This window comes from Aphelocoma coerulescens, chromosome 1A, assembly GCF_041296385.1.
Source record: "Aphelocoma coerulescens isolate FSJ_1873_10779 chromosome 1A, UR_Acoe_1.0, whole genome shotgun sequence".
NCBI lineage: Eukaryota > Metazoa > Chordata > Aves > Passeriformes > Corvidae > Aphelocoma > Aphelocoma coerulescens.
The window spans coordinates 46,204,757-46,232,756 of record NC_091014.1 but is presented as its reverse complement, the minus strand read 5'-3'; the positions used below and the strand labels follow the sequence as shown (position 1 = coordinate 46,232,756).

Sequence of the window (28,000 nt, the reverse complement as noted above, 5' to 3'; positions counted from 1 at the left end):
GACAAAGAAGAGCCCCATTACCACCCACACTTCAGAAACACTGGCCATCAGTGAGTAACTGGAATTGCCTGACTCAGTGGGTCTTGGAAACAAGGACGTTTCTCTGATCAGTGTGAAAAACATGGAGGCAAAAATAAAGTAACACAATTTCCACCATCTTGAGTTATCCTCTTAGAAGAAGATGACACACTGGAAACACTTACACAATAATTATTCCATAAATTAGCTGGCAAGGGACACCCAACCCTGTCTGTTGATTTTAGTTACCTAAATAATTTTAGATTTTGTAGATTTTTTGCTATATCCCCTGCAGACTCACTCTGAGTGATCTAGATCCTTGGTGTCATGTTTCTCACATAAATGAATCGTTTTCCAATAGATTATAGCTATGTAATCCTGCTATGAACAGACACTAATAGAACTAAAGAAAAAATCTGTGCCATTCTACCATTCCTGTTAATGCAACTGTAAAGGGGAGAAAGACTTCTCCTTGACCTTAGTTAGCATTAACATTTGTAGAGCTGATAGTGGGGAAAAAAAAAAAGCAAACTGGATACAGAAAGTGAGAATGCAACTTCATAATACTTTCTAGAAAGATTTTTTTTTGCTTTGTAAACTTGTTTAGACCTATGGCTTTTTATTTTCTTCTTTTTAATCAAAATCTGTTTTGAATAAAAATGAAATTTTAATTCATTGCAGAGCCTTGTGGTATTATTTATTTTCCCATGGGTGTACATTGGTATAGATGGAATACTGTTGGTATCTCACTCCTAACATTGCAACAAGTGCAACATACAGGTAAACCTGCACAGCGACATCGGTCTGCACAGTCAGGCTGACAGGAAAGCACTAAACTCTCGCCATTGTAGCTGTGGAAATCACTGATGTTTTAGACACAATTAGCTTGCAGCCACCTCTGGGGAGTGACTGCAGCTGTAATCTCCAGCTGCTGGCTAATGTGGCATTTGGGTTGTTTGTTTGTTTGTTTTTTTACTTTTTCCTTGGGTATGTGTGTGTCATCACTAATACCCACCCTCTAATATACTAATTGAAAACAATTTTAATCCTTATTAAAGCGCTGTTATCTTTATTAGAGGAATACCAATACCGATCAGGACGTTCAATCTCTTGCTTCAGTCAAAGAGATTTTAAAGGGAAAATGAAGATGTTTACGAGAAGATGGTGTTCACAGCATTTCAGCTGCTTGTAGCAGCCTATCTCTGGCCGAGAGCAGCGGCCCGCACGGCGACCGTGTGCCCAGGGCTCTGCGAGGGCTGGGCCCGCCCGCCATTGCCGGGCCCGCCCGTCTCCCCGGCAACGCTCCCAGCGTGCCCCGCGCTGCCCGGGCCCCGGCGGGCGGTACCGCCGGCGGGAGGTGAGAGGCGCCATTTTTAAACCGGTCGGGCCGGTGGCAGCCACGCCTGGCCGGGCTGTGGGGGGTTTCCGCTGTGTGAGGGGGAGCCAGGGTGTGAGGAGGACCGGGCTGTGAGGGAGAGCTGGGCTGTGAGCGGGGCCGGGGTGTGAGCGGGCCCAGCCTGGCCGCGGCCCTTCTGTGGGCGTGGGGCCGCACCTCTCGGCGAACGGGCGGGGAGGCCCCTCGGCCTCTGCTCGGGCCCCTCCCGCGCTGGCCCGGGCCCTTGTCACCGCGCAGTCGGGGCGGGAGATCCCAGCGCTCCTCTGTGCCCGCTGTGCCGCCTCCGGAACGGCCTGCTGCGGCCTCTGTGGCCTGCTGCGTTCGGGATCGCCTGGCACAGTTCAGGGGCAGGAGGAGCCCGCTCGCTGCAGGCTTTCAAGTGTTTACGCTTGTCCGGTTTGCTTTTCACCAGCGATCCTCAGCCACGTGTGCTGTGAGGATAATGATTCTTTTCCTGTGCTTCTGGATGTGCGTCTGCCGTGTTAGTGTTGTGCCTCTGACCGAGCTCCTACGTCCATAAGTCAAAAAAATTAACAGTAAAAAGGTCGTGGTGACTTAAGTAGCTTGCTTGGCCTCTCGCTCGATCTTCGTCCAGACTGTAGAGTGTATATAAAATCGTGTTTCTGCCTACGGGAGGTGTGGGATACGTATACTAACATGAAACCTGTGCCCTGCCTGAACGTCTCGATTTTTGAGTTAATATGAAAGGGGAGGGATTTTTCAGAAGAGTTTTGGTTGTAGAAGTATAGAAGTTTTTGCAAAAAGCAGCCATTTGTATGCCCGAGTAGAACTTTGAATAAGATTTTAGTAAGCAAAAGTTTGTGTGTTTGAGGGTTTCTTGCCATGCAAAAACAGTGGAAAACACACGTGGCGTGTGTAGAGTACAGCTCAATTTACCAGCTGTAGCTCCTATTCAAAATTCAGTTTGATCAGTAACTGCTGTCAGTTTCACTTGGTAGTGTCTGGCTAAAGCACAAATTTTAACTCTGAGCTAAGAGAGAGCCCTGTTTGTTGTTTTTTACCTAATAAGTAACCGGATCTGTAGTGTAAGACACTAGATCTGTAGTGTAAGTGAAAGGGGTACTGTGTGCCATGTGTAGGGATGGACACTGCAGTAACATATAGTTAATTGTTGTTGAAATTTGTACTTTGAGTAGTGAGTGTTGTGGAGGGAGTGATAGTAGCTTGCATGAGATTGATGTCTTCTGTAATACAGATGTTCTCCAAATTTCTGCACTTAGGTGCACAGATGTATTAAGTGTTTTTTTCCACTGGATTCTCTACACTAATATCTGACCAGTGTCTAGCTTATGGAACTTTCTAGCCCTACTGTTAATATGCAGTGTGCTGTCACATTTCTCAAATTACATAGAAGGAGGTTTGGGTTTTTTGGTTACACACTTGGTGTTCACGGGAAGTCTGATCTCTTATGAGTGTGTTGTGTAGCTCTTTAAAATAGGCTTTGTTTCACTGAATTGTGACTGTCTAAAATCTGGGTATCTAGTCCAAGGCTGTGATTTTGTGAACATCTGAGCTCCGTGCTGTGCCAGCTCTCTGCTCCTGAAAGGAGAAAGGCTTGCTCCTCCTCCTGTCTGTTTACTTGGCTCTTTGTTCCTTTCCCCTAGTCCGTACCAGCTGCCCACTTTCACTGATGATGTGCTTGCTGGATTTTTCCATGAGCTCTTGTGACTCACTGACCTCACAGAAGAACTATTGAGTGTTTTCTGCTTGTTTGAGTGTGTTGGCTTCTTGAGTTAAAACAGTTCATGAAGGGGTCTGATGAATGACAAACACAGGAATGGGGATAAAGAAATGAGGAGTGGAACCTCCTGTTCCTGGTGACAGTGAGCTCTTGTGCTGGATTACACTTTTTCATTAGTTCATTATCTGTAGACTCTTGAGCAGGGATGAGAAGGGGGTGGTGTTTGAAGAGTTGCTTTCATGAGCCTGTGCTTTCTTTGAGTTTGTCACTCTAAGGCAGATAGTTCATTGTTTCACAAGATCTTGGTTAATTCAATTAGAAAAAAAGAAAGAGCAAGTAAAGAGGTCTGGAGCTGTGACAGAAGCAGGCAGAGGAATTAGACCATACATTGTGTGAAGAAGCTCTTTGACTTCCACAGATTTTACTGAGAGTTTTACTGCTTGAGCAAAACATGGCACAAGGCTAAACGCTGTTAGTTTTTTCATCAGTAGTTGCAAAATTATATTTATTGTATCATCTAGCTGTTTAAAACAGTGTTCAAACACGATAAATTTAAGTGGTTTAAATGTGGCTATGGTATGGAAAAGAGAACCATGAGTGAGTTATGTATGGCACTCGGGGGAATTACCAATACATGGTGCAGCCATGTCATTTGGTTATGCCAGGTGAGCAAGAAGAAAGCCTTGCTGTTGTAAATGAAGTACCATAAAAACTAATATAAGGAAATAAAATTATATTGATATCATCATATTTTTTCTCTAAATGCAAGTATTCTCTCTATTTTAAGAGCTTGTAGCAAACAAAAAGTTAAAATAATAGAGCTGAAAAAATCTTGCTAAAGGAAAGCCCTTTCATGGTGCGCAGCTCTAAAGAGGGGAAGTGTATAGTAGGAACTTCAGCAATGTTTCTCACTTTAGGAGAAGAAATAATTGGAGAAGAAAGGCAAAACAAAGGTGATTCTTAGAAATGTAATTGATTTGCTTCACTTACCTATTCTACAGTAAGTATTACTATTTTACCTACAGAGCGTGCTTTTCCTAGATTTCAGGACTCTGCACCAATACCTTTATATTTATACCTGTGGAAAATTATGTTAAAGTTTCATAGTATGAATTTGGGGCAACTAATACAAATTTGCAGTTTGGTAGCTTGATAAAATTTGGCAAATATGTAGGTGTAGAATTAAGCTTAGATATGGTGGTGGGTTTAGTTTCTTTAAAGTATATTTTATGCTTCTCTACTTCTTGAACACATCTCCAAGAGAGAAAGAACCTAGTATTCTTTTAAAGTATTTCTCAAAAATTATGGGTGTATTCTTTGTGTAATTTTGAAGATTATTTAAAGTCTGTTCACTGACTGTGAGCAAGTACTGTTAGCCATTAGCACAGAAGAGATTCTGGGTGGTAATACACTTACAGTATTTGTATCCCTAAATGTGGTTGACTATTGACAGTTTACTGCCAAGAAGTTATTTTGTGATGTGGGGAAAAGAACCCCAAAACAACAAAAAACTTTTTTGCCTGTAAGAATGTGAATAGGTTAAATGTTACAAATTGCTCTTTGTGTTTTCGAGGAAAGAGCTCTCACGAAGTAATGAAATCTCTGTTGTGTTTCAGTTGTCACCAGGAATGCAAATCAAGACATTTGCCGCTAGATGTCCCTGCAAGCCAAAATAGTTTTGTTTCCTTAAATACAGCTTAGGTTTTTGCAGTCTGGAGCCTTGTTTTGTCAACTGCAATTATCTCCCTCTCTTTTCTCCGTTTATCTTTTTCCTGAAATCTTCATGCATAGGAATACATGGCCAGGTGTGTGTCTTGCTTCGTAGTTTTTGCACTTTTTGATAGTAGCAAGAGCTGTGAGGAAAGAATATACTTCTCACCTGCAACAGCTTGGAATAGAGAGTACAAAAGGCTGTGTTTCAGCTTATCTTTTGGCTGACTTGCTCTCAGAAAACGTAGTGTTTTCTTGGTGTCTTTGACTTTATATCCATTATGCCACTTCAGAAATACTTCTTACTCAAGTAAGCAGCAGCATTCAGACCCAACTTTAAATGGTGTGTTCCTAATTCTGAGCTTTGGCTTACAGTTTGATAGTTACATTTAGTATCTGTAGCATACGAAAGCAAAGACTTGAGATGGAGAAAAGTCCCGTTGCCTTGTTATTGTTGGGGGTTTTTTGTTGTTGGTTTGATTTGTTCTTTTTGTTAGTGTGGGTTTTTTTGTTTGTTTTTAATAGTGATCATGTTAACCCTGTTGATATGCTTAGAAATTCTTAGGGACATGCTGCCTTGAATTTTCTCTGTATACCAGAGCTTTCTGTCCTCTCATGTGATTTATTGTCCTTAGCATCACTGACCTGTTCTCCTCATCCAGCTGCTGGTTTAACAATTGAAAATGTCTTTATATTGAGTTTGAAACTTGCTGTTGTCCTTTGTTTCTCAATAGCCAACAAAATTCAGGGATGAAAAAGAAATTGTATTGATTAGAAGGTTCTTCAGAACTTATGAATATTTGAAATTGGTTGTGCATATAGGACAGTCATGGAGGAGAATGTTCTTTATTCTGATTTCTTCCTCTTCATTCTCTCAGCAAATTTGGGTAAAGCACAATACGAAGTTGCTGTTGTTGCTTTGCTTAGACTAGTGTTATAAGTGGTAGATTTTTCTCTGACCTTTTCCCATTTTAACAATGGAGGAAGAAAAAATGGGAAAGAAAGTCTTACATTTAAGTTTTCTTGACATTATCATGTCTTAGTGGAATGGGTGTTACTTTCCTGTATGGAAGACAGATTTTCCTCTTGCTTTATAGTTCAGGGGTTTATAAAATCAAATTATAAGTGTTTAAGATACATCCATGAAGGAGTGCCATGGTAGAAAACATACATGCAACTGTGCATATAAAGAAGGTGAGGTATTTGTAGTGGTGGTATAGATTTAACATTGTTTCTGTTTGAGTTTTACTTTGTACAAAGGTACACTTTGCACACTGCAGACCTGGAGTTCTTAGGCATCAGTCCAGCTATGCAAAAAGCTAAAATGACAGAGTAGTTGGTTTCAAAGCTTTGTAACTTCCCTAAAATTCAGTTACAGTCCTCCTTCTCCCAGATCCTGTAGAAATGTCAGTAATGATCAGATTAATACCTATTGCTTCAAATATCAAAAAGCACTAATGGGGCATATTAGAATACTTATTTCTCTGCAACTCTAGATTTGCAGCTTTCCTCACACCAATCTGATATTATCACATTTTGCAAAACTCTTTCTGGAAAGGTCACAAGAAACCACAAGATAAGCTTTGAAAATAAGGAAGTGACATGTAGCAATTACATATTTCAGGACTGAACTGTGGGCAGGTGACTTCCAGGCTGTCCCTGACACCTTAACTCTTCTCCAGAGAGGGCTGGATAGGAATTCAATAGAGAATTATCTGCTTTTCTTCCAGCTGAAAAAGTGGGTATTGAGTAATACAACCTGTTAGGATAGTGTGACAGTCTTTGACTTTAATAACTAGCAAGAAAAGCTGTATGTGTCTGCTGTCTGTGGCCTCTGCTTGAACTCTGATTAACAAGGCATAATTAGGGCATCATAGTTGGAGTCTCAGTGTATAGCATAACATATAAGTGAACATAACATATAAGTGAAAATAACATTTAATGTAATCTGTCAGATAGTAGTGCTTGTTCTTATTTTGTATTGACTCAAATGACCTTCACGTTTAAGTGTATTCTATGTCCCTGGAAGGGCTATTACTTCTAAGGGCAGGCTGCATGAACAGAGAAGAGTTGCACTTTCAGTAAAGGTTTCTAGTCTGAGTTACAGAACCAGGATTCTTCTGTACTTAAAGCAAAAGCAGTATGTGAAACCTTTGAATTGTGAATGTACTTGAATGCTAATTACATGTCCTTGTATTTGTTCAGGTGTCTTGATCTTCTAAGATGTCAGTGGAAGGAGTGGATGGTCTTGTAGATTAGTTATACATTTTTCTTCTCCATACTCATCGTGAACAGTCATCATAAAATGGATGGTTTGGGCAGCCTCCTTCCTCCTGTCGGTGAAAATGGTGATGCAGCTAATTCACAAGAAATACTAAAACTTTTGATGGATGAAAAAATGCGAAGTGAATACCATAAAGCAAATTATCAAACTGTAAGGGCAGAACATCTAAGGTACATCAATTTAAACAAGGTTCTCTCTTTGAGCTGTTAAAAGGTGAAGCTAAATGTTGGAAGGGATTTATTTGTCTGTATGTTGTGTGTCAGCTATTTCTGTGTGTAAGGACAGATTTGAGTGTTGTTCATATTAGAAAATAAACAATTCAAAGTACCTTTAAGACATTGCAGATGATGTTTCTGCAGTACTTTTTATACTTGTAAATATGGGATAACTTTTCAATGTATTACAGGAAGAGAGTATTAATAGCTTAGTTCTTATTTGATGTTCGGATGTTTGCTTCTGTGTGTGAGTCTTTTGAGCTTTAAGGTCTAATTTTAAAAGGTGACTATAAAGTAAATATGCATTTTATCTTTCAGATTACAAGAGGATTATACCAAATCACAAGATGAACTGAAACGGTTGTTAGTTGAAAAACAGACTGTACATGACAAATTTCAGCAGCTTATTAGTGAATATCAAGATCAGTTGCTGGGTAAAACACAAGAGCTGGAACAAGTGAGGATGCAGGTAAGATAATTTACTGGAAGGACTTAGGATGTATTTTTATCCTGTAGTAGGACCATGCATATTTTTCTCTTAATGCAGTGTGTATATAGCCAGCTTGGATATATTTCAGGTATGTTGAATTCACCCAATCCAGGTAATGATTCTTCTCTAGAGTGACTATGGGTTGAAATTATTGTTTCCTTGTTTACCTGAATCATCCAAATCCTGTTGTTAGGTGCTGTGTAAGACCCTCAGTCTCTATCTGTTCATGCTCTGCTGTTAAGGGGAGAATCATCTGCCTTGGAGGGTAACTAAACCTGTTAGGATGAGTGACTAGAAAAATAGATATTTGTTTCTCTTCATGATGACAGCTTTCTTCTTTCTTTCTTTTTCTTAAAAAATCCCAAACAAAATTCAAACAAAAATGCTCCTCAACATTTAAGATAACTTGGATGACACTCTAGGTAACTGCTTGTTTCCTTAAACTAATGCAGGACATGTTCTTAGAAAACAAATATAGCCTCTAATCAAAGGATCCCAGACTCTGAATGGAGGAGATGCACCTCAGTACCATAATTAGAACTAGTTCCAGGGACTTCAGGGTACAGATAAGTGAAAGAAAAGTAGAATAAATTAGAATATGTCACAGTTGTGGATGAAATTTTTTGTTTTAAACTCTCCTTCTTGGTAGATAGTTTGCTGGGTGAACCATACCAAGAAATTTTAACAAAATACCATACAAAATGGAGTTTAAGGCAAGGAATTTTTCCTGATGTTTTTTTTCATTCAAACCAGTACCACGTATCCATTGGAGAACACACATCTAATGTGTTTTGCAAATAATTGTTTGGTGTTGCTCATTTTAATCTTTTGGGGTTGGTTCACTTACTGCTTAAGTTTTTCTAGACACTAATTCTTTAATGTGAGACTGCTTTTCCTTCCCCCATCCCCCACAAAGGAGATAAATCTCCTGGCAATTCAGCCTGAAATTTGCATTGCTTTTACCAATAAGTACTGACATTCTAAATGCTTCTGTTATCTTCCAGAATATTTTTAGTTCACGAATATGTTTTTTTGCTTCTGTAACTACTATTGAAATTTCTTTAGAAAAGCCTAGAAAATTAAGTAGAATTCCTAAAATCATATTTGAAATACTTTATTCCTGGCTATGTGACCTATCACAGTGTAAATAACTTAATATGACTAATTATTTGTGATACTTTTCTGTTTTAAGGTGCTAACTCCTCAAAAATTAGAACTGTTAAAAGCAAAAATATACGAGGAATTGGAGTCTCCTATGAGAGAGCGATATCAGAAGCTAGAAAATGTAAGTCATAAGTATTGAAATTCTGTTTCATGATTGCTGCTTTATAGTTATTCCTAAAACCTTAGGAAATTAAAACTGAAAGGTGAGCAAAGTATGACATTATTTTTGTGGTACTGTTGTCCCAGGCAGGGAAGGATGAAATCATGGAAGAGGGAGGAGGCGGCATTCAGTTCATCAAAGATAACTTGTGAAACAATAGGAACATTGCATGGACATTTGAAGGAAATAAATTTGAAAACTTTTAATTGATTTTTTGGGTTTTTTGGTCTAACTTAGGAAGTAGAAAAATACAGAACACTGTATAACAAACTTCGTTATGAACATACCTTTCTGAAATCAGAATTTGAACATCAAAAGGAAGAACATGCACATATTTTAGAAGAGAAGAAAATAAAATATGAGGCTGAGGTACGTAAAACATAGTAGCTTAGAAAGCATCTCTGACAAAGCTGCTTGAACATTGTGGAACTGTTGGTACTTGAAGGGTTGTCAGTTTGACACCATTTCATAATGTTTGTTTCTATTCTCTGACTTCTCAAAGCACTTCTGTGACTTAGCCTAAGGCTGCCTCTGTAGATTTGTTCAGTGATGGGTTGCAATATTATTTCTGCTATTAAAAGTAAGAATAACTTGCTTTCTGGTAAGTGATTGCCAGTACGTTTGCTTAATCCTGTTTTTAATCACATTTGTGATGGAATTTGAGACATGATGCTACTTTGAAATTAATAAATTATCTGAGTAGCCAATGTAAGTTTAGACTTTACTTCCATGGCAGCTTATCGAGGAAGGTAAGGTATTGTTAATAGCAGATAAAGGGTGCATTTTGCAATGTACCTGTCATGATCCTAGTTTGGATCATGATGGTGATAATCAAAAGGATACTGAAAACTGCTAACTTTATTTCAATTGTATTAGCTCTTGAAGAAACCATTTATTTCTTCAGACATTCAAAAGTGTATGTAGCTAAATAAATTGCTAGCTTATTTATGTTTTAAATATATACAGCATTGTAAATGAGTTGCAGATGTCATTTGCATATCCATTTAAGTATTTGTCTGGAAGCATATATTCCAAGATGCCAGATTTGAATGTATTACTCCAAACATCAGACACAAATCAAAGCAATTGTCACTTTCAAAATCAATCCAAGTTTGCAAATGCAGTGCATTAAAAACAGAACAGTTGTCCTTCCTGGAGCTAAACCCACATGCTGCTTTACAGCCTGCCTCTCTCATGGGCTTGTTGAGTTTATGCTAGTCCTGCAGCTAATTAGCAGACTTACACAGAATGAAACTACCTTGAGCCCAGGGCACAGTGTGATCTGGTTTCTCTCAAGGGCTTTTTAACATTCCATGTCATTTAGCACAAGGAGGCTATAAAAACATCCTAATTCTTAAATGATGGCTTGGGCATATCATGCAATTGAATCTCCTCATAAAAGGCATTTAGAGGGCTTTTGCTGCAGAAATTGGGTTTGTTCATAGAGAACGCTGGTGAAACTTTTAAAGGACTGCTGCAGATCAGAGTTTGGACTAGTCTCCAAATATGGAGAGAATGCTTACATACCTTTCTTTCTCACTCTTTTGCCCTCAGTATTATATTCAATCCATGTAACTTGTTTTGAAACATAACAATCTATGTATTTATATGTTTGTTAATTACAGTCTCCAGATTTGTTTGTACCTTTTGTACTACTGTGTAAGAGAGAGTTGGGGGTTTTGTTGTTGTTATTGGGTTTTGGTTTGGAGTTTTGGGGTTTTTTGGTTTTTTTTTTTTGATTTATCTGTTGGGGCCTAGTCATGTTGGCTGTCTGGAGTTATTAGCAGAATTGAGTTCTGTTGTAATTACAAAACAGTGGAATCATAGGGTAAGTTGGAATAGACTTTCTAGTCCAAAATCCTGCTTAAAATATTGAAGTGTAATGAGGTCAGGTTGCTTGGGACCATATTCAGCCAAGTTTTGAACATCTGCAAGGATGGAGATTTAATAGTTTTTCTGGGCAGACTATTTCAATATTTAACCATCTTCATGGTAAACTTTTTTCATAATATGTAATTGGAACTTCACATCTTCCAAACTGTGCCTGTTGCCTCTCTTCCCATCACTGTGTATCTTCTCTTCTCCGAGCTGAAGCTTAGTTCTCTCAGCCTGTCCCTATAGGTCATGTTTCCCAACCCTCAGAACATCCTAGTGGCCATCTTAACTTGACACAAACTCCAGGTACAGCTTTACCAGTACTGGAAGGGGGACAAAGGATCACTTCCCTGGATCTGCTAGTTATCCTTCTGCCAGTCTGTCAGGATTCAATTGGCCATCTTTGCTGCAGGGGTACTCCACTGACTAATGTTCAGCTTGTTGTCTACTAGGACCCCCAGATCCTTTTTCATGGAGATGCTTCCTAGACAGTTGCTACTGGCCTGTACTGTTGCACTGGGTTACTCCATCCCAGATACATGACTTCCTCTTCTTGTTGAAGAGGACCCAGTTCTGTCCATTCCTTCAGCCTGTCCAGATTCTTCTGGATAGCAGTTCTGCCTTCCAACAGATTGACCATTTCCCCCCAGCTTGGTGTCGTACTCAAGCTTGCTGAAAGTGACTCCATGCCATCATCCATCTTGCTAATGATGACATCAATTAGTATTGCACTCTGTAGTGTTCTCAAAAAGACCCCACTAGTTATAGGCATTCAGGTGGTCTTGCTTTGAATTTCCTATTCTAAGCAAGAAAACAAATGCTAATGTAATTTCTTAATATTTTAGATGTCCACTGCTGCTCTTTTCTGAATTGTTAACTGCTGTAATTGTTGCTGCCTGACACATAACCAATGTAAGAGCTTTTTATTTTTCTGATTAACAACTATCAGATTGCAAGACTGGATAAAGATAAGGAAGAACTCCATAATCAGCTGCTTAGCATTGATCCCACAAGGGACAGTAAACGTGTGGAGGCACTTTCTAGAGAAAAGGCACAACTGTTTCAGAAATTAAAAGCCTTAGAAGCAGAAGTAGAAGAACTAAGAGCAGAAAGACACAACTGTGGTGTGCAAGCAGAAAATGTTCAAAGAGTACAAGCACGACAGTTAGCTGAGATGCAGACCATGATGCGGTCTCTAGAGGTAAGACTTTTTTATTGTTTTGCGTCCCTGTAGAGTGTAGTAAGAATAACACTTGGCCTGACAGAACTGTCACTGATAATTTGGCCATTGACTCTACAATTTGAATTTGTACATTTCAGATTTAAAATCAAATTGTACTTGACTGGGAGTCATGCACTGCCAGTTCAACTTTGGAAAGTCTCTCAACTGAGAGATTCTGCTGAATGATCTCCTTTCTAAACAGGCGAGTGATATCTGTATTTGTAGTCAGTAAGAAGGTCATGTCAGCACTTACCACTTGGCTGGAGTTAGAAACCAGTATGTTAATAATCTGTAAATTCTTTATTCTTTTCAAAAATGTCACATGATATTCCTCTCTTTAATCCTTTCCTTGTCTGTCATCTTTTTTCCTTACCTGTGCCTCTTCTTTCCCCAACACATTACTGCAGTTGTTTAGTTCTTGGCTGTTGCTCTCCCTTAAAGAAACTGGTATTTCTGGCCTGTTGTACATTCCCCAGGATTCCACTGTATTCCTCATCTGTGGTCCTCAGACCTTCTGCTTGTTCTTGCTACCTCCCTAGGTAGTGAGCCTTTTTATCTAGATTCTTTGCACAGTGGTAGCATGCAGATAGATGGTTAATTTTCTTTTTTACTATTATCAGTGCTGTATACCTTAGTTACAAAATGCTCCGATCTCAACTTAAAAACTGTTGTAATCTTCTTAAATGACTTTAAAGAGTGCCCTGCCAAAAATAGAAAGGCTCAGAGAAAGAAAGGTGAAATCATATATTAGTTACCTTTTCAATATTCAGTAAAGATTGGGTCTTGAGTCTGTAATACAGTAATTGCATTTTATTTTCTCTCCATGATGTTAATTCTTCTGTCAGTGAAACTGCATAGGCCAGCATATTACACCTTTCTGAGCACCATTTGTAGTTACACTGTTTGCAGTCCAGTAATTTACTGGTAAGCACACCTGCTGCCTCCTAACCAAGTCAGATTACACCACCTCCTTATGAAGGAGGATTGAAAATGTGTGTGATTCTGTGTAGGAGGTGTTAGTACAAACAGTTGTGACTTGTGAGTAAAATTCAAGACCCTTGTTGTATTGGAATATATGGTTGAGCAAAGATGAATTTTTATATATCATATCATATTATATATTATAATGAGTCAGTAATATCTGAAAGCCCAGATCAATCAAACATTTCAAATGAGTAACAGCAACCCAGCTCCAAAAATCTTAAAAATACTTCCTTCATTCAAGGCAGAAAAGAAGTCTGCGGAACTACAGGTTGATCGAATTGAGAAAGAACTGCGGATGAGTCATGAACAAAACATTCTCTTAACTAGCAAACTTCACAAATCTGAACGAGAAGTCAATTTTTTAGCTGCTAAAGTAAGTACTTTTCTGGTATCTGAAATACATTTTTCACATCCTGTTATGTTTTTCTGTTTATATTTTGCACTAAGAATAAAATAACAATGTCTTCTGCTGTGACTTAAAATAGGTATGGAATTTTTCCCTCAGTTTCAGTTAAAAGACAATGTGACTTTACAGGAGAAGCATCATACCTAAAAGGATCTCTAAAGATTGAGTTTATGTTCTTATTATTCCATCTTCTAGATCTCTTTCTTGAACAAGACTTGAAGAGGTATCTTTATATTCATGTTTTTAATGCTCATGAAAACAGCCAGCCTTTAGAGCTTTAAACTGATCTTTTTTTCCTTTTTTTTGTAATGGAGCTATGGGTTCTGGAGATCTTAAAACATATCCTCTGAATGGGCTGTGTTAGCTACAGGAAGCGAGCTGCATTGGAATTACTTGTGAAGATTTAGGTTATATTAGAAGCAGGGTAGTCACATTAGCATAGCCTTTTTCTTGGGCTCATGCCAGCATAGCTTGTACAGAAACATTTCCGTACAGAATTGCATCATAGCATTTTAAGTAGACCATTGTCTTAAAACATGTTAGAGTAACTTTGGTTGGTTGGCACTAGATCTTAGAGGTTTTTTCCTATGTTTGTACGCTTTTCCTTTTTTTTGAGATCTTTTTACAGTGCATATTTATGAGTGCTAAGTATTTAATTTTGGTCATTCATTAAAAAAAGTTCTAATTTACCATAGGAATAGGATATAGCTATACCACTATTTAAAGCCTCTTTAGGTAGTATGCCATACTTGTCCCCCATTAATGCTAAATAGGATGGGAAAATTTGTGGTTTTTAACATTTTTCAAAAGTCTCCCAGAATATATAGAGGATTGTTACAGTCTTTACTTTTTGTATCAACTGGTTTTCTCTGCTCCCTTCCAGAAGTAGGACAAAATAAAATGTTCCAGTTGCTGTTTCTCAAAGGGAGAAAAATAGAAGCTTTACTATACTATCCTTCACCTGCTTCTGTTCCCACTCAAACTTATTCCTGAGCACAGGTGCATGTGTTTGTCTTCTGGATTTTCTGCCTTAAAAAAACCACCTTAAATCTTTTCAAGCTGCCCTGAAATGTTATCAGCTTAGTATATAAGCACCTAAATCTTCCATGTAGTTACTTAATAAGCTACTGTGTCATTCTTAACCTTTTGCCACTTGTATATGCTAGCAGGTTGTAATTACATTTGTCATTGTGAATGGATTTTCATTATAAGTGCTTTCCTCCAGATATTTAATTCTCATTGACCGTGTAATTACTGCATTCAAATGCCTAAACTATAGAAAGTTTCCATGCAAGCAGTAATTTTCTTTGATTTGATGTTCTTAAAGCTCCTACTTTTATGAGGCCATTTGAGGTGTCTGCAGAGAAGTGTTTGATTTAAAATGCACTTTAAAACTGTGAAAACCTGGATTTTGGGAAAGTAATGTAGCACTCCAGGAGGCCAGGGGGACTATAAGTAGTTACCAAATTGAAATTCTTGGGGAGGTAGTTGATATTCTGGCACTGAATATCACTGTTTTGATTTACTTATGGAGATTAAATTTACTTTTACTTTAGCTTGACTCTGAGGTATCTTTAGTCAGAAGTGAAGTAAATATATATAAATTTATTATAGTTAATTTGGTGTTGTTTTTTCCTAATTCACAGGTAGAAGAACTTAAACATTCACATAAGTTGGAAGTAACAAATATCAAACTGGAGGCAGCAAGAACAAAGAGTGAGATAGAAAGAGAGAGAAACAAGATTCAAAGTGAAATGGATGGTAAAGTATGAAATTATTTTGTAATTGTTTCATCTGTTTACTTCTAGTTAGAATAATACAATGATTTTTTTCTCTGAACACTCCCTGGCAGCCTTCAACTTCTGCTTCTGGTCTAGGTTGTAGATCTGACAATTCACTTGGTATTTGAAATAATTGTGTTTCACTTGCTCTACTAGGTGAAGAACAGTTGAGAGCAGTTTTTCATTTATGTAAATTAGTGCATTTGTGACACAACTTGAGCATAATCTATTTCAAATTATATGCTTCATATGGTTATTTTTTTCTATTATTGCTAAATTCCAGAGTCTTTCACACTCTTCTTGAAACCTTAGTGTGCTATAGGGCTTCAGTGGTTGGGGTTTTTCTTTTTGATTCTGTGTCTATGGAATTGATATCCATTCAATAAGGCTGCCTTACAAAATACAGTACCTAGCTCATTCTTTGAAGGAAATAGGCATTGTTCTAAGATACCTGAAGCAGCTGACTACGTAGGCAACTTGAAATAGCTTCTAGAGTGAAAAGGCCAAAACTTTCTAGTACTAGTTGTGTGCAAATCACTACACAGCTCTAAAGAGAACTCTCCTCTTACTGATTGGCCATAGCCCCAAAATAGTACCTCTGTCTTCCTGAAATAATTGTTTCTGTTCACTTGCTTTAATATTAAGCTCGCTAAGAGCAACGAAAAAGTGGTGTTGTCTGTATTGACAAAAGTTAACCTGAAATTACTGTGGAATTCCATTTGCATCACTGAATTAGCTAAATAACCAAGAGTCACTGTTAGAGCATATTGGCTTATTTGCCACTGAACACAGGTGTTAGTCACGAGATTTTAATTTGTATCATTTGTGCCTGCCTATAGAGTCATAGTTTTAGAAATGCCTTATTTGGTAATATAGGTGGATTAAAATATGAGATTTGTTGTAGCCCAGGTGCTGGTTTCACTGATAACCAGTTACTGTTTACAGTAAACTTTTCCAGAAAAAGAAAATTTCATTGCTCAACCTTTCCATGGCTATTGTGGAACAGTTAAAAAAAATTTTTAAATCCAGACACAAGTGCTTAGTATAAATTTCTCTAGAGTTTAAATCTATAATAATATCAACTATTTAATTACTGTTGTATATTAAAGTAAGGAACTCTTGTAGACCATGATTCCAGTGTAATGGTTACTTTTCAAAAGTTTTGGAAGTATTACTGTTATACTAAGAAAGATCTGTTCTGGTTTTCTTGTGTTCTGTTTTTTTCCCTTCCCCCATTCATTCTATCATTTGAATTGAGATTTTTAGTTCTCTTTTAATAATTTATAAAGTTATTTGAATACAGGATTTCATCTGGTTCTTATCAATAATGACATGTTTAACTTTTTAAAATGTATAATGCAGGACTGCTGTCCGACAAGGAAATTCTTAATGCAGCTGTTGAACGTCATAAAGTGCTTTTGGTAGAAAAGGATCGGGAGCTAATTCGGAAAGTGCAAGCTGCCAGAGAGGAAGTTTTTGACAATATTGCAGCCTTACAGAATGAAAAGTATGTCTACTGATTTCTTCCTCAACTTGTAAAAGAGGACTGTTTTGTGTTAATTTAAAAAATGTCACTCTTAACTAAACACTTCTGGCATTTTGTAGTGATTCTTATGTGTATGCTGAATAATGTCTCAGGTTAGAACTCGAGAACAGATTAGCTGATCTAGAGAAGATGAAACTGGAACAAGATTCTTGGAGACAATCTGAAAAAGATCAGTATGAAGAGAAACTGCGTGCTGTGCAGATGGCAGAAGAATCTAGCAAAAAGGAACTTCAGCGTTTGCGGTAATGTGGCTTTCCTAATCTTAGCACAAATTTCTCATTTTCCCCCCTTAATTTCTTTACAGTAGACAGTATAAAAGCTTGCTATTCATAGATACAGAAATCTTCATTATGAAATGTTCATTATAGTGGATGAAGCAAAATTATCTTTTGCGCTATATAAAAAAATAGCACAGAATTAAAAATGAACAGTTTAAAAAAAAACACTTTTCATTCGAACCTTTAAATGTTATTTTCAATGACCATTTGGAAGTAATAATTTAGCAATACACATTTGTTAAAACTGGTTCAGTGCTAGCTGCTGGCATAGTGCCAGTGTTAGAGTAAACCATTTCTCTTTCCACAATGGCACCATAGCAGCACCTGGCAAGCTGAGACCCTAATACGATGTCTCTGAGTTGGTTATTATGGTGGTGAGTTTACTTGGTTTACTATAGTTTTTGTATGAAGGTCAGTATGATAAAATGAGTCAAACTCCAAAAGTCTTACTCCTCTGTGAATTTTAAGAATGAATAGAAATATATTTTAATAGTTTTTTAGTTAAATATTTATCAGCCTTTCAAATAATGCTATTTATTTGTCAGGCTGAGTTTTCCTAATTTATAACATTGGTATTTTGATTAGATAAAAATAAGGATGTCTTACACAATTTTAGATTAAAAATTCAACAGCAAGCTATGCAGACAGAGGAGCTAGAAGAAAAGAAATGTGAAAATGCTAATCTGAAACAGGTAAGGTTTTATTGCATTGTAGTGTTTTATAGAGAAATGCATTCCTTCCTGTGGTTACCATGTCCTGTGTTTGAAGATTAGATTGAATTTTTAAGGCTTTTTTTTTTTTCCCTGGGGGACAAAATGTGTACTACAGATATTTAAAGAGAGAAGTGTTCAGAAATCAATCATGCTTTCCTGGACCTCTATAAATGGATTACAGCTTTTTGCTTCATGTGTTTTGTGGGTACCAGGCATTTCAAAGCTGAATGTTTATAGACTGATATATTGAATACGGTTATGCACTATTTAACTGGAGATTCAGTTGCCATGGAGACTTATAAATTGTTTCTAGGTAATGCCTTGCATTTATACTGCATCTCTCATCTGAGGGTCTTCAAGTGTTTAACAGATGTTTCATAAATGAACAAACTAGTGTAAAGAGGTATATTTCTATTGCAGAGTCAGTTGATGGCAGTGTTGAAAATAAAACAATTTTTTTAACTCCTGCTCGCCTGTGATGTTATTTAGTTGGTAACAACAATAGGTTTACATCAAAGTACTCTGCAAGCTGTATGCACTTGCAGTTTGAGGCAATTATTTTTTTTCTCCAGAAATCAGAAATTGGGGGATCTAAGTGTCCATGTGGGGGGAGGAAAAGGAAAGGGAAATGATCATTTCTATATGCTGGCTGCAGAGGTTGGACTTTCCAGTGCTTCCTTATTTTGTGAACTGGTTGGTACAGTCACTGCTGGCTGTAACACGTTGGTGTTACGAGATAGAGGAGCCTGGATAGCTCCACAGCTCCGCTACTAAAATGTTGTGTGGTCCTCGAATTCTGTTCAGCCCTGGGGCTGAAGTGTTGGATTTCTCAAGTTCTGGGGGATACATCAATGACTGAAGAGTCCTGCCTACCTTTCTCACTTCAACTGCAATAGAAACCCTTTGTCTCATAGTGATTTACTGTAAAGCTTCTGGAGAAGCTGTTGAGTAAAGAGAAAAGAAACAAGTAAAAAAGGCTAATGAAAAGCTAAAGCCCATTGGTGTCTCCATTTTTTATTGTCTCAGTATCTCAAAATCAATTGCTGGTTATTTGCATACCTTCTGAAATTGAAAAAGTCTTTTTTTGTTTTGGTAGCAAGTACATGATATGCAACTCCAGCTTGCCACACTTTCTCAATCAGAAAATGATTTGCTGGAGTCTAATCAGAAGTTGAAGGAAGTAATGGAGAGATCAAAACTAGAATGTCAACATGCAAGGGCTCAGGCAGAGAAAGCTCAACTGGAAACAGAGAAGTAATTTTTTTCTTTTGGCTTTACTTTTCATGTTGCTTGTGTTTCTCATGTGGATTACTTAACTATGGATTGTACGTTCTGAATAAAGTCAGAAAGTTAAAATTAACAGGAAATACTGGACAGTTGTAAAAATGGCTGTACATTCTGTTGCACAGTATGTATAAAAGCTTTCCTCATGGCAGCTTTAAAAACCGGAGTTTGTTTCTATTAATGTCTGTTAAAATTAGTTATTGATTAGTGCTTACATAAAATGAAATTCTACTTATACTGAAGTGAATGTCAAACTTCTATAGGCATAAATGGATCTAGAGTTTCAGACAGTTCTTTTAAGAGTGCTTAAGCTGCAAGGGTGAAAAAAGCTTTCAAGCATTGTATTATGCTTTGATGAGGTTCCAGGGTCCCAGTCAGTATATGTGCATATACTTCTTTTCCTTTCCCATGAGATACTTTTAGCTGATATGAGGTAAGTAAAAGCTGATAGGATATGTTCTAGTTCCTCTCATCAAAATTAAAAATAATCGCTTTCCTTTTCTTAGACAAGCTTGACCACATACCATCAAAATATGATAATAAATGCAGAAGGAAGCCAAATTTTATTCAGATTTCGTATAGAAATGAACACTTCCCTAGAATTTAAAGATTTATTTGTCAGTCAGAAATGGCTTTTCAGAATTTCCTAGCTTAGTAACCAAATATGTGTCTTAAATTGTACTGGATTATTGTGTGGTGGGTTTTTTAAAAAGTCAGTGTCCCAGATTAAGTATAAAATCTCCAAGGGGCATAATGTGCCTTTTTTGTTTTGTTTTAACATCTCTTTTGCTACTAATTGGTACTGGAATTGCTATGTTGTCATTAGTTTTAAGTACTGCTTTTCAATGTAACATTTGAAGGTATTATTGCATTTGGACTGCAGAGTATGTCACTAGCACATTAAATAGTTTGGATGTTTGCTTTAGGGAGGTGTATTCATATGTTGCATGAGATCGTTGCTGTTACTTGAATGAGATTGTTAGGTCATTTACATATTTATGGATCACAAACCAGTCAGGATTAGGTTTTCCTGAGAAGGCAGTGGAAGGAACTTGTCAGTCCTCAGAGATCATTGTATAAGTATGTAGGTACTGGGAGATGCACTAAGGCTGGTATTGCAGAAATGAAGCAGCTTTGTAGCCTGCATGTAAGTCCTGCAGGTCTGTGCCATTGCTACCCTGGGAGCCTTGGGACATGTTTTGTTCTTTTTATGAATCTGTGAGTGATAGGACATCCTTCTTCAGCTCAGTAAATTCTTATGAGCTTGAATACCAAAGAGTTAAGTTGCACCAAAGCAAGAGGAAGTGAAATAGGGACCAAAAGATGAGAAAACATAAGATGAAAAGTTTCAGATAAATAAAGTACTGCCAGTTGAGCATTGAACATAAGTAGGCAAAGCAGGTGCATATCTGTCTGTATCAATCTTAAGCTTGGAAATGAAAATGTGAAAGGAGAAAAAGAGCTGAAGGCAAACTATGAGACTGATACAGATCAGAGATGAGCTCAAACAGGCACTTGTTAAGCATTTTGGGAACAATGTTAGTGGCATTTAAACCAAACAAACAACACCCCCGCCCCCAGAACACCTCCAAAAACCCCCACACCCAACCTCAAGCATTTTTAACCATTGCCTCAGCTGAAATCCTTTTAGTGCTAAGCAGTGCTTGCCCCAAGTGCTTTGGTTCCTGGGTACTAGCAGTTATTTACAGTCAAGAGTGAGGTACAAGCCATGCTGGGTCAACTAAAAGAGCCGTAACAGGTAACACATGGGCCAGGACCCTGTTTACCATATGAGACTGGATGATGCCCAATACTTCTACTGTGGGGAGGGGAGAGGTGGTTTGCTGAGAAATTTATGGAGATGCATTCATAGTCCTGTAGGGAAGCTGCATCTGCTTAAGACTGGAGCAGTGTGGATGCACTAATACTGAGCCTTGGCCTTCTTAAAATCTACTCCAGAGAATCTCACCATTTGATTTTAATTTTTAACAGTAAGTAAATACGCCATTAGTTCTTGTCTTGCTTTGACTCGCAATGCAGATAGCCCAAACAAACAAGGCAGCATGGAGAAACTGGCTCCTTTCCTATCCACTGCTAGAGAACACAGCCTAATTTTAGTATGTTGTAACCATGCAAAGGTCTAAACAGATAACATATGCCATTGGTGGTGTGTGTTCAGCTGGAATGTTATCTAGAAACCATATTGGTGGGAGCTTCCTGTTGAGCTGGTGTTTGTTCTGGTTGGGAGCACATCCTGAGCAAGTTTGTTACAAAGACTTAGTAGACCCCATAGGGCAACACCCTGCTCTCCTAGAGAAGGTAGTTGTCAGCTCTTCTGACAACTAATGTTTAGCATAGGCATCTATTCTTGTGTTCCAGTGTGATCATTTGACCTGAATTGAGGAATTTTCTGTGGGTGGTTTGACAGCATGCCAATCCAACAAGGCACCAACAGTTAGCTTCTTGGAATCAGTTTTCAAAACTTGCCTCATGGTTGACCAAAACCTAGAATAATGTTAATGCACAGGTTCAAATGTCATAGTCACAATTAGATTGTTAACATAATCAAATTTAAATCATATTATTTAAGTATATACAAGTAGGAGTTGTGAAAAGATGCATCTATTTTAAGAGCCTTAAGGCATTAACTGAATGCTCTGCTTTGTTTGTATAACCTCTTAATCTTTTAACCTGTTTTTTCCAAAGGACTTTAGAATACCAGCGTATGGAATGGTTGCAGGAGAAGCATATGCTTACTCAGCACATGGCAGAGTATGAAGAGAAATACAAGCAAATGAAGAACAAGCTGTGTCGAGCTGCTGTTGCTCAGAAAAAGGCATGTTGTCTCTTCCTTTTTGAACGATCCAGCCTGTGTGAAGTTCAACTTTATGTTGGTCAGCTAAAATTGTTTCGATATTAAGAGTTTATTTGCAGTCTACTGTATACAATAACTAAATATATTGGGTTCTTCAAGATTAGCGTAGAAATAGGTTGAAGTGACATGCAAAAGAATATTACAGCAAACAACTTTGTTATAATGCCATCAAAGATTTTGTGAGGCTTTCTTTGCACACACACGTGCATTGATGGATATTTAAGAGGTGGACCCCTTGATGAGGGAGGGTGATGTTTCAGATACTAGAGAAATGATGCTACTTTTCCTTTATGGACTATTAAAATTTTATTTCTTCTTTTAAGCTTACTTTTTATGAAATAATTTGAAAGAAAAGGCAGGTTGTTTATAAAAGCTCAAGATCAATTAGCAGTGTTACACATTGAACATAGGTTAACCTACCAGTATCTTTTAAGGTCATGGAAAGTTAAGATCAACAGGAGAAAAAAAGAAGGAAGCATGCCTTTTTGGTTATGCTTATATTCATTTATACATGGTCATTTAAAGAATGACTGTTTTGATTCTCAGATACAGTTAATGTTTGTTAGTACAGCTGGTCACTGACCAACAAATGACTGGCAGCTGTGCCTCTTTCATTCACAACTATGGATCATTTGCCATCTCTTCTGCTTCCCAGCATGGCAATATTAGCACCTTCAAACAACACAGCATCTCTTCTTAAGGAAAGAAAATCCTATAAAGTGTAACAGCTTGAAACCATGTCATGTAGATTTAATTTTTACAGGATCTAATCTATCAAGGTATTACTTAGCTGTTTGAAACATCTGTTTGACAGAGAAAGACTCTCAATGACAATAAACAAAGGAGGATGCGTGAAAAAATAGAACTTTTGGAAGCCAAGATGGAAGAACTAGAAAAAGAAAATCAAGTGTTAAATAGGTAATAAACTTCACTTCTTCTTATCTTGAAAAATTACATATGCCCAAGGTATGACTTACAAATATGAAGTATTTTTGAAGATATATGCTACCTAGAGTAGTAACCAGAGTCCAGTCTAATGGCCTTTACAGCACTAGAATTCTTTGAATAGATTCTATTTAGGATGGGCAGCTGAGAGCTTATGAGACAACTGCAGGGCTGTCTCTTTGAGAAGAAAAAGAGAAAAAATACCTGATAGACACAGTTGCAGGAATCTGTTTAAAAGAAGGAAGTGAAAAAGACTTCAGAATTGCAAGAGAAACAGACATGGCATCCTCTTTGAAATATAAAGTCCTGGTTTTTCTCTCTTCATTGAGCACCTATGGCAGGCTTGATTTGAAGAATTAATTTAATGTGGCTTCTCTGACTCACTACTGTGAATGGTATTAAAAGCTTAATTTATTTTGTGTAAATTCTAATCTGTAATAGAGCAGATAGCTAAATATGTAGAGGTACGTTTAGACAGACATGTAGGCAAAAGGATGTACAGAGATCATCTAACTTCCAGTTCTTCTGGTGTGTAAGCATAGGTAGGAACTGGGGATGTTAAACAGCAGAGCACTCATGGAGAGCTGTGCTGCTGTTCTGGGGTAACAAAGATTTTGAGCAATAAGAAATCTGTTATTTCCTAGACAGAATGTTTCCTCTGAAGAATATGCTCGCCTCCAGAAGAGACTAAAGGACTTGCAACGTCGGCACAATGAATTCCGGAGTATAATTCTGAATCCTAACATACCGTCACTCAATCCAGTCGGTATAATGCCATCATCTGCCTTGCCTCCTGGGCCTGAAGCATCCTTCTCCCTTCTTCAGGTGGTGATATAAGTTGTGAAAATAATACAGCAAAAGAGGGTACTGGAACAGTCCTTTTATACTGACCTTAGCCTTAAGGAAGGTGTAGTTCATCTCTAAACAGAAGTAAGAAACTGAGTATCTAGACATATTCCCTTCCTCGCAATAGGAAGGAGTACTTGAAAGACAAAAGGATATGTTACAGGATGTAACAAATGGACAGTTTTAACACAGTTCTCCATACTTTGTCCTTCTCCTGAGAGGCTTTAAATGGCTCCTTCTGAACAAGAAATACTAGTGTTGTTCTCACACCACAGTTTCATTATTACAAAGCTTGATTTCTTGTGTGGTTAAAAGAGTCTTACGCTGAGCTGCTGAGGGTGAAAATCTCTCTGGCTGAGGTTGACCAGGTTGACTTTACAGATTTGTGGTTAGAGACCTCAGGTTTGTGTGCTCCTTCATCTCAGAGGATGAACAGCTGCAGTGTATTTCTTCCTGATGCTGTTCATCAAGAATGTCAGAACAATACCCACAAAACACTGATGAGTAAAATTTAACAAATAAGGAGGTTTTGGACTTCACAGTTTTTATTTTCCTTAAAGAAAATGAAAATATTGCTCATTTTGGTCCCTTGTAAGTGTGCAAAATGAAATAGAGCCACATTTTTTTTCCTTTTCATTTCAAGGAGGAACAGCATCAAAGAGAGCTTGCCCTGCTTGGCAAGCGGTTGGAAGAACTAGAAACCAGACAAAGAAAACAGCTGGAAGATCTTGGACCACCTAGAGAGTGTGTAATGGGGTACAGGGACGTGGCAAGAAATAAGATCACTGGAGAAGATGAAGCACAAAGCGAGGACTCCAAATAAAATCTGGAAACTCTTGATGCTGTCAGCTTTCAGTAACTTACCCTTTGTACATGCTTTTCATATTTTGCCAAAAACATGGTTGTATGTGCCTGAATAGCATAAACTATATTCTGCATATATTCTGCCTTTGTGGCTCAACTTGTTTAGTCCAAGCAGTTAAAGACAAAAGTACCCGTTCTCACTGGGAATCATAAAAAGAATATCCAGGGTTACCATTCATGATGGGGCTGCACCCTGAATTTGTGTTACCAGTGTGGTGATACTTGGCGTAGCAGCAGTTACAGGCTCAATATTGGGATTCAGTTGTAGACACTTTGTTCCTGGTTCACTAGACTTCCCACCTCTCAAGTCCCCACTCCTCTGGGCATGTGTGGGGGGACTGAAGTCCCTCCCACTGTAAGCCAAGAGCAGGTTCTGGATGATTTGATGAAGCTGAATAGCCACAAGTCTGTGGGATCTGATAATACACATTTCAGGGTCCTGAGGGAACTGGCTGATGTTGCTGCTCTGTTTAGAAGTCACGGTAGTCAGGTGAAGTCCTCAGCCAACTGGAAAAAGAGAAACATTGCTCCCATTTTTAAAAAGGGGAGAAAGGATGCACCATGAAACTACAGACCCCTGTGCCTCACCTCTGTGTCTGGGATGATCATGGAGTAGATATTCCTTGAAGATGTGCTGAAGCAAGTAAAAGACAAAGAGGGCATCCTAGGCAGCCACTATTGCTTTACTATGGGCAAGTTGTGCCTGACCAACCTGGTGGCCTTCTATGGATGGAGTGATGGCAACAGTTGATAGAGGAACACCAACAAATGCCCTCATTTAGACTTCTGTAAGGCCTTTGATATGATCCTACATGATATCCTGATCCCCAGACTGAAGAGACATGGATTTGATGGATGAATAGCCATTCTGTGGGTAAGGAATTGGCTGGATGGACACAGCCAGAGTTGTAGTCCATGGTTCTATGTCCAGGTAGTGAATGGTGATGAGTGGGGTCCCTCAGAGCTCAGTCTTAGGACTGGTGCTCTTCAATACCTTCATTGATGACACAGACAGTGAGATGGAGTGCAGCCTCAGCAGGGCTGATGACAGGAAGCTGAGCTCTGCAGTTGACACAACAGAAGGAAGGGGGTGCGATCCAGAGGGACCTGGACAAACTTCAGTAGTGGGCCTATGAGGACCTTATGAAGTTCAACAAGTCCAAGTGCATGAGTGCTGCATCTGGGTTGGGCAAATCCCAGATGTAAAGATACAGACTGGGAAAAGACATTGAGAGCAGCCCTGCGGAGAAGGACTGAGGAGTTCTCATGGCTGAAAGGCTGGTGTGAGCCAGCAGTGTGAGTTTGTGGCCCAGAAAGCCAATCACATCCTGGGCTGCATTAAAAACAGCAAGGCCAGCAGGGCAGGGGAGGCTTCAGGGAGCCATTATTCTTCCAGTACCTAAAGGGGACTATAAAAAGGAAAGGGACTTCTTCTATGGCCAGAGAGTGTCAGGACAAGGGGCAATGGTTTTAAACCTAAAAAGGGCAGGTTTAGATATTAGGAAGAAATTCTTTACTGTGAGGGTGGTGAGGCACTTGAAATAGGTTGTCCAGAGAAGTTGTGGATGCTCCATTCCTGGAAGTGTTCAAGGCCAGGTTGGATGGGGCTTTGCACAAACTGTGCTACTGGAAGGTGTGCCTGCCCATGGCAGGGGGATTGGAACCAGATGATCTTTGATCCCTTCCAACATAAACCATTCTGTTTTTCTGTGAACTGTTGCCAAGACTTCTTCTTGATAAGGTGTGTTTTTCAGTATTTTTCCAAAAAGTCAAAATATGAAATAATCTCAGTACAAGAGACTTTGAAAAACATTTTTCAAGGTTTGGGTTGTTTAAAATAAAACTGACATTTAGTATAAAAATTATAACAATTTTTAAGAAATCCTTTAATATTTACTTGATAATATCGTCTAGCTCCTTCAGTGTAAAAGTTAATGTATACTACTCTGGGTTGCAGTGTTGATCACTAACAATGCTGTAATCCACATCTAGGTTGGTATTTTGACCTTGACAATGTGCCTCCTGTATTTTTATGGGAATAGGCAGTAATTGTTTTTTTTTTAATATAGCAGAGATTAGTATAACAAATTGCTTTCACATTATATAAATGTAAGGCTGTATTTGTTCCTACTCTAATTTGTTAACTACAACAAAAATATTTATTCCACATTGAATATATTTTTTTTTCAGTTCACTATCAGTCCAGTAAAGAAAATGTGTGAAGGATCATTTATTTATTTATTTATTTATACTTGATAATGATGACGTTCCTGGAACTGTAGGAATTTTTTTATCTGGGGTTTGTTTGTTTGGTTTGTTGCTCTTCTTGTTTTCAAAACACTGCAGCAAAAGCATGAGACAGTGAGAATACACTGGGCAATTTCTTGTAATATTTATTGGGTATTGCTCTTAGACTGTAGGAATAGTGGAAGAATGACACTGGCATTGACTCAACTTTTCTCTCCAGAGGCTGCAGTTTTCATTTTCCACACAGTGTGTAAGTATTTGTCCTGGTTCTGGCCAGGACAGCGTTAATTTTTGCAGTAGCCAGGAAGGGCCATGGCTGGGACCTGGGGTTATTCTACACCACCTCATTCTCCAGGAACAGGGGAAGGGGATCCTTCTGGGTCATGTAGCATGCCAGGCTCCATGCAGTGAGCAACCACGTGTGAATCTGCCTCCCTTCTACCCTCTGTCTTTAGTATTGTTGCTGTTACTGATCATTTTCTTATCTCATTGCTGTTTCCAGTAAGTTGTTCTTATCTCAACCCATGATATTTACCTTTTCTGCCTCCAATTCTCCTCTCCATCCTGCTCCAGGGTAGGGGAGGTGAGGCAGTGGGAGAGCAGAGCATGGTTTGGAGTGTGTCAGTGGAAGCACTAAATTGGGCAATGCCATTCCTAAACCAGGGCTGCACATTCTTGGGGAATTTGTTAAACTTCTCTGAGGAAAAGAGTGTAGCTATTAGAAGTAACAGAAGCGATTTCTGCTGCCTCCTGCAGGATGAAGTTGTACAAAGTAACTTCCTGAGCCTGAGCCAGCTTTGCCAAATGGAATGGTCACCAGTGTCTACCAGCATGGAATGGTTGGTAAGAGCAGCTGTTGGCAGCCTCATGTTTCTGTCCCTAGCTCTGGCTGTGTCAGCAAGGTGCCCACTGATGTCAGGGGGCAGGGGACGTTTATACAAACTAGGTAAGACCTGGAGGGCAGAAAAAGGGTAATAGCAGGAGGAAGAATGATG

At 38.4% G+C, this 28,000-nt stretch overlaps 1 protein-coding gene across 11 annotated transcripts; it reads left to right on the top strand.

Moving 5' to 3' along the window:
• The first annotated feature begins 1,312 nt into the window (after positions 1-1,312).
• Positions 1,313-24,836, top strand: CEP83 (centrosomal protein 83). Of its 11 annotated transcripts, none has more exons than XM_069000148.1 (18): positions 1,442-1,847; positions 4,034-4,116; positions 4,733-4,921; positions 7,032-7,280; positions 7,644-7,794; positions 9,008-9,100; positions 9,377-9,508; positions 11,964-12,215; positions 13,462-13,593; positions 15,273-15,387; positions 16,770-16,914; positions 17,046-17,195; positions 17,848-17,923; positions 19,041-19,198; positions 21,935-22,064; positions 22,918-23,021; positions 23,693-23,873; positions 24,538-24,836. In XM_069000148.1, the coding sequence occupies exons 4-18, from the start codon at positions 7,132-7,134 to the stop codon at positions 24,715-24,717; spliced, it is 2,148 nt and encodes a 715-aa protein (XP_068856249.1). In that variant the 5' UTR covers positions 1,442-1,847; positions 4,034-4,116; positions 4,733-4,921; positions 7,032-7,131; the 3' UTR covers positions 24,718-24,836. The 11 variants fall into 11 exon arrangements, with proteins under 11 accessions (XP_068856265.1, XP_068856249.1, XP_068856243.1 ...); XM_069000142.1 differs by having other exon boundaries at positions 1,442-1,895; XM_069000157.1 differs by having other exon boundaries at positions 1,442-3,781; positions 4,908-4,921.
• The last annotated feature ends 3,164 nt before the right edge of the window (positions 24,837-28,000 follow it).

Coding starts and splice junctions, on each gene's coding strand:
- CEP83 (XM_069000164.1), top strand. CDS start 7,132: ATGGATGGTTTGGGCAGCCTCCTTCCTCCTGTCGGTGAAAATGGTGAT. Junction 7,795..9,007: donor TGGAACAAGTGAGGATGCAG/GTAAGATAATTT, acceptor TTCTGTTTTAAG/GTGCTAACTCCTCAAAAATT. Junction 22,065..22,917: donor CTGCTGTTGCTCAGAAAAAG/GCATGTTGTCTC, acceptor TCTGTTTGACAG/AGAAAGACTCTCAATGACAA.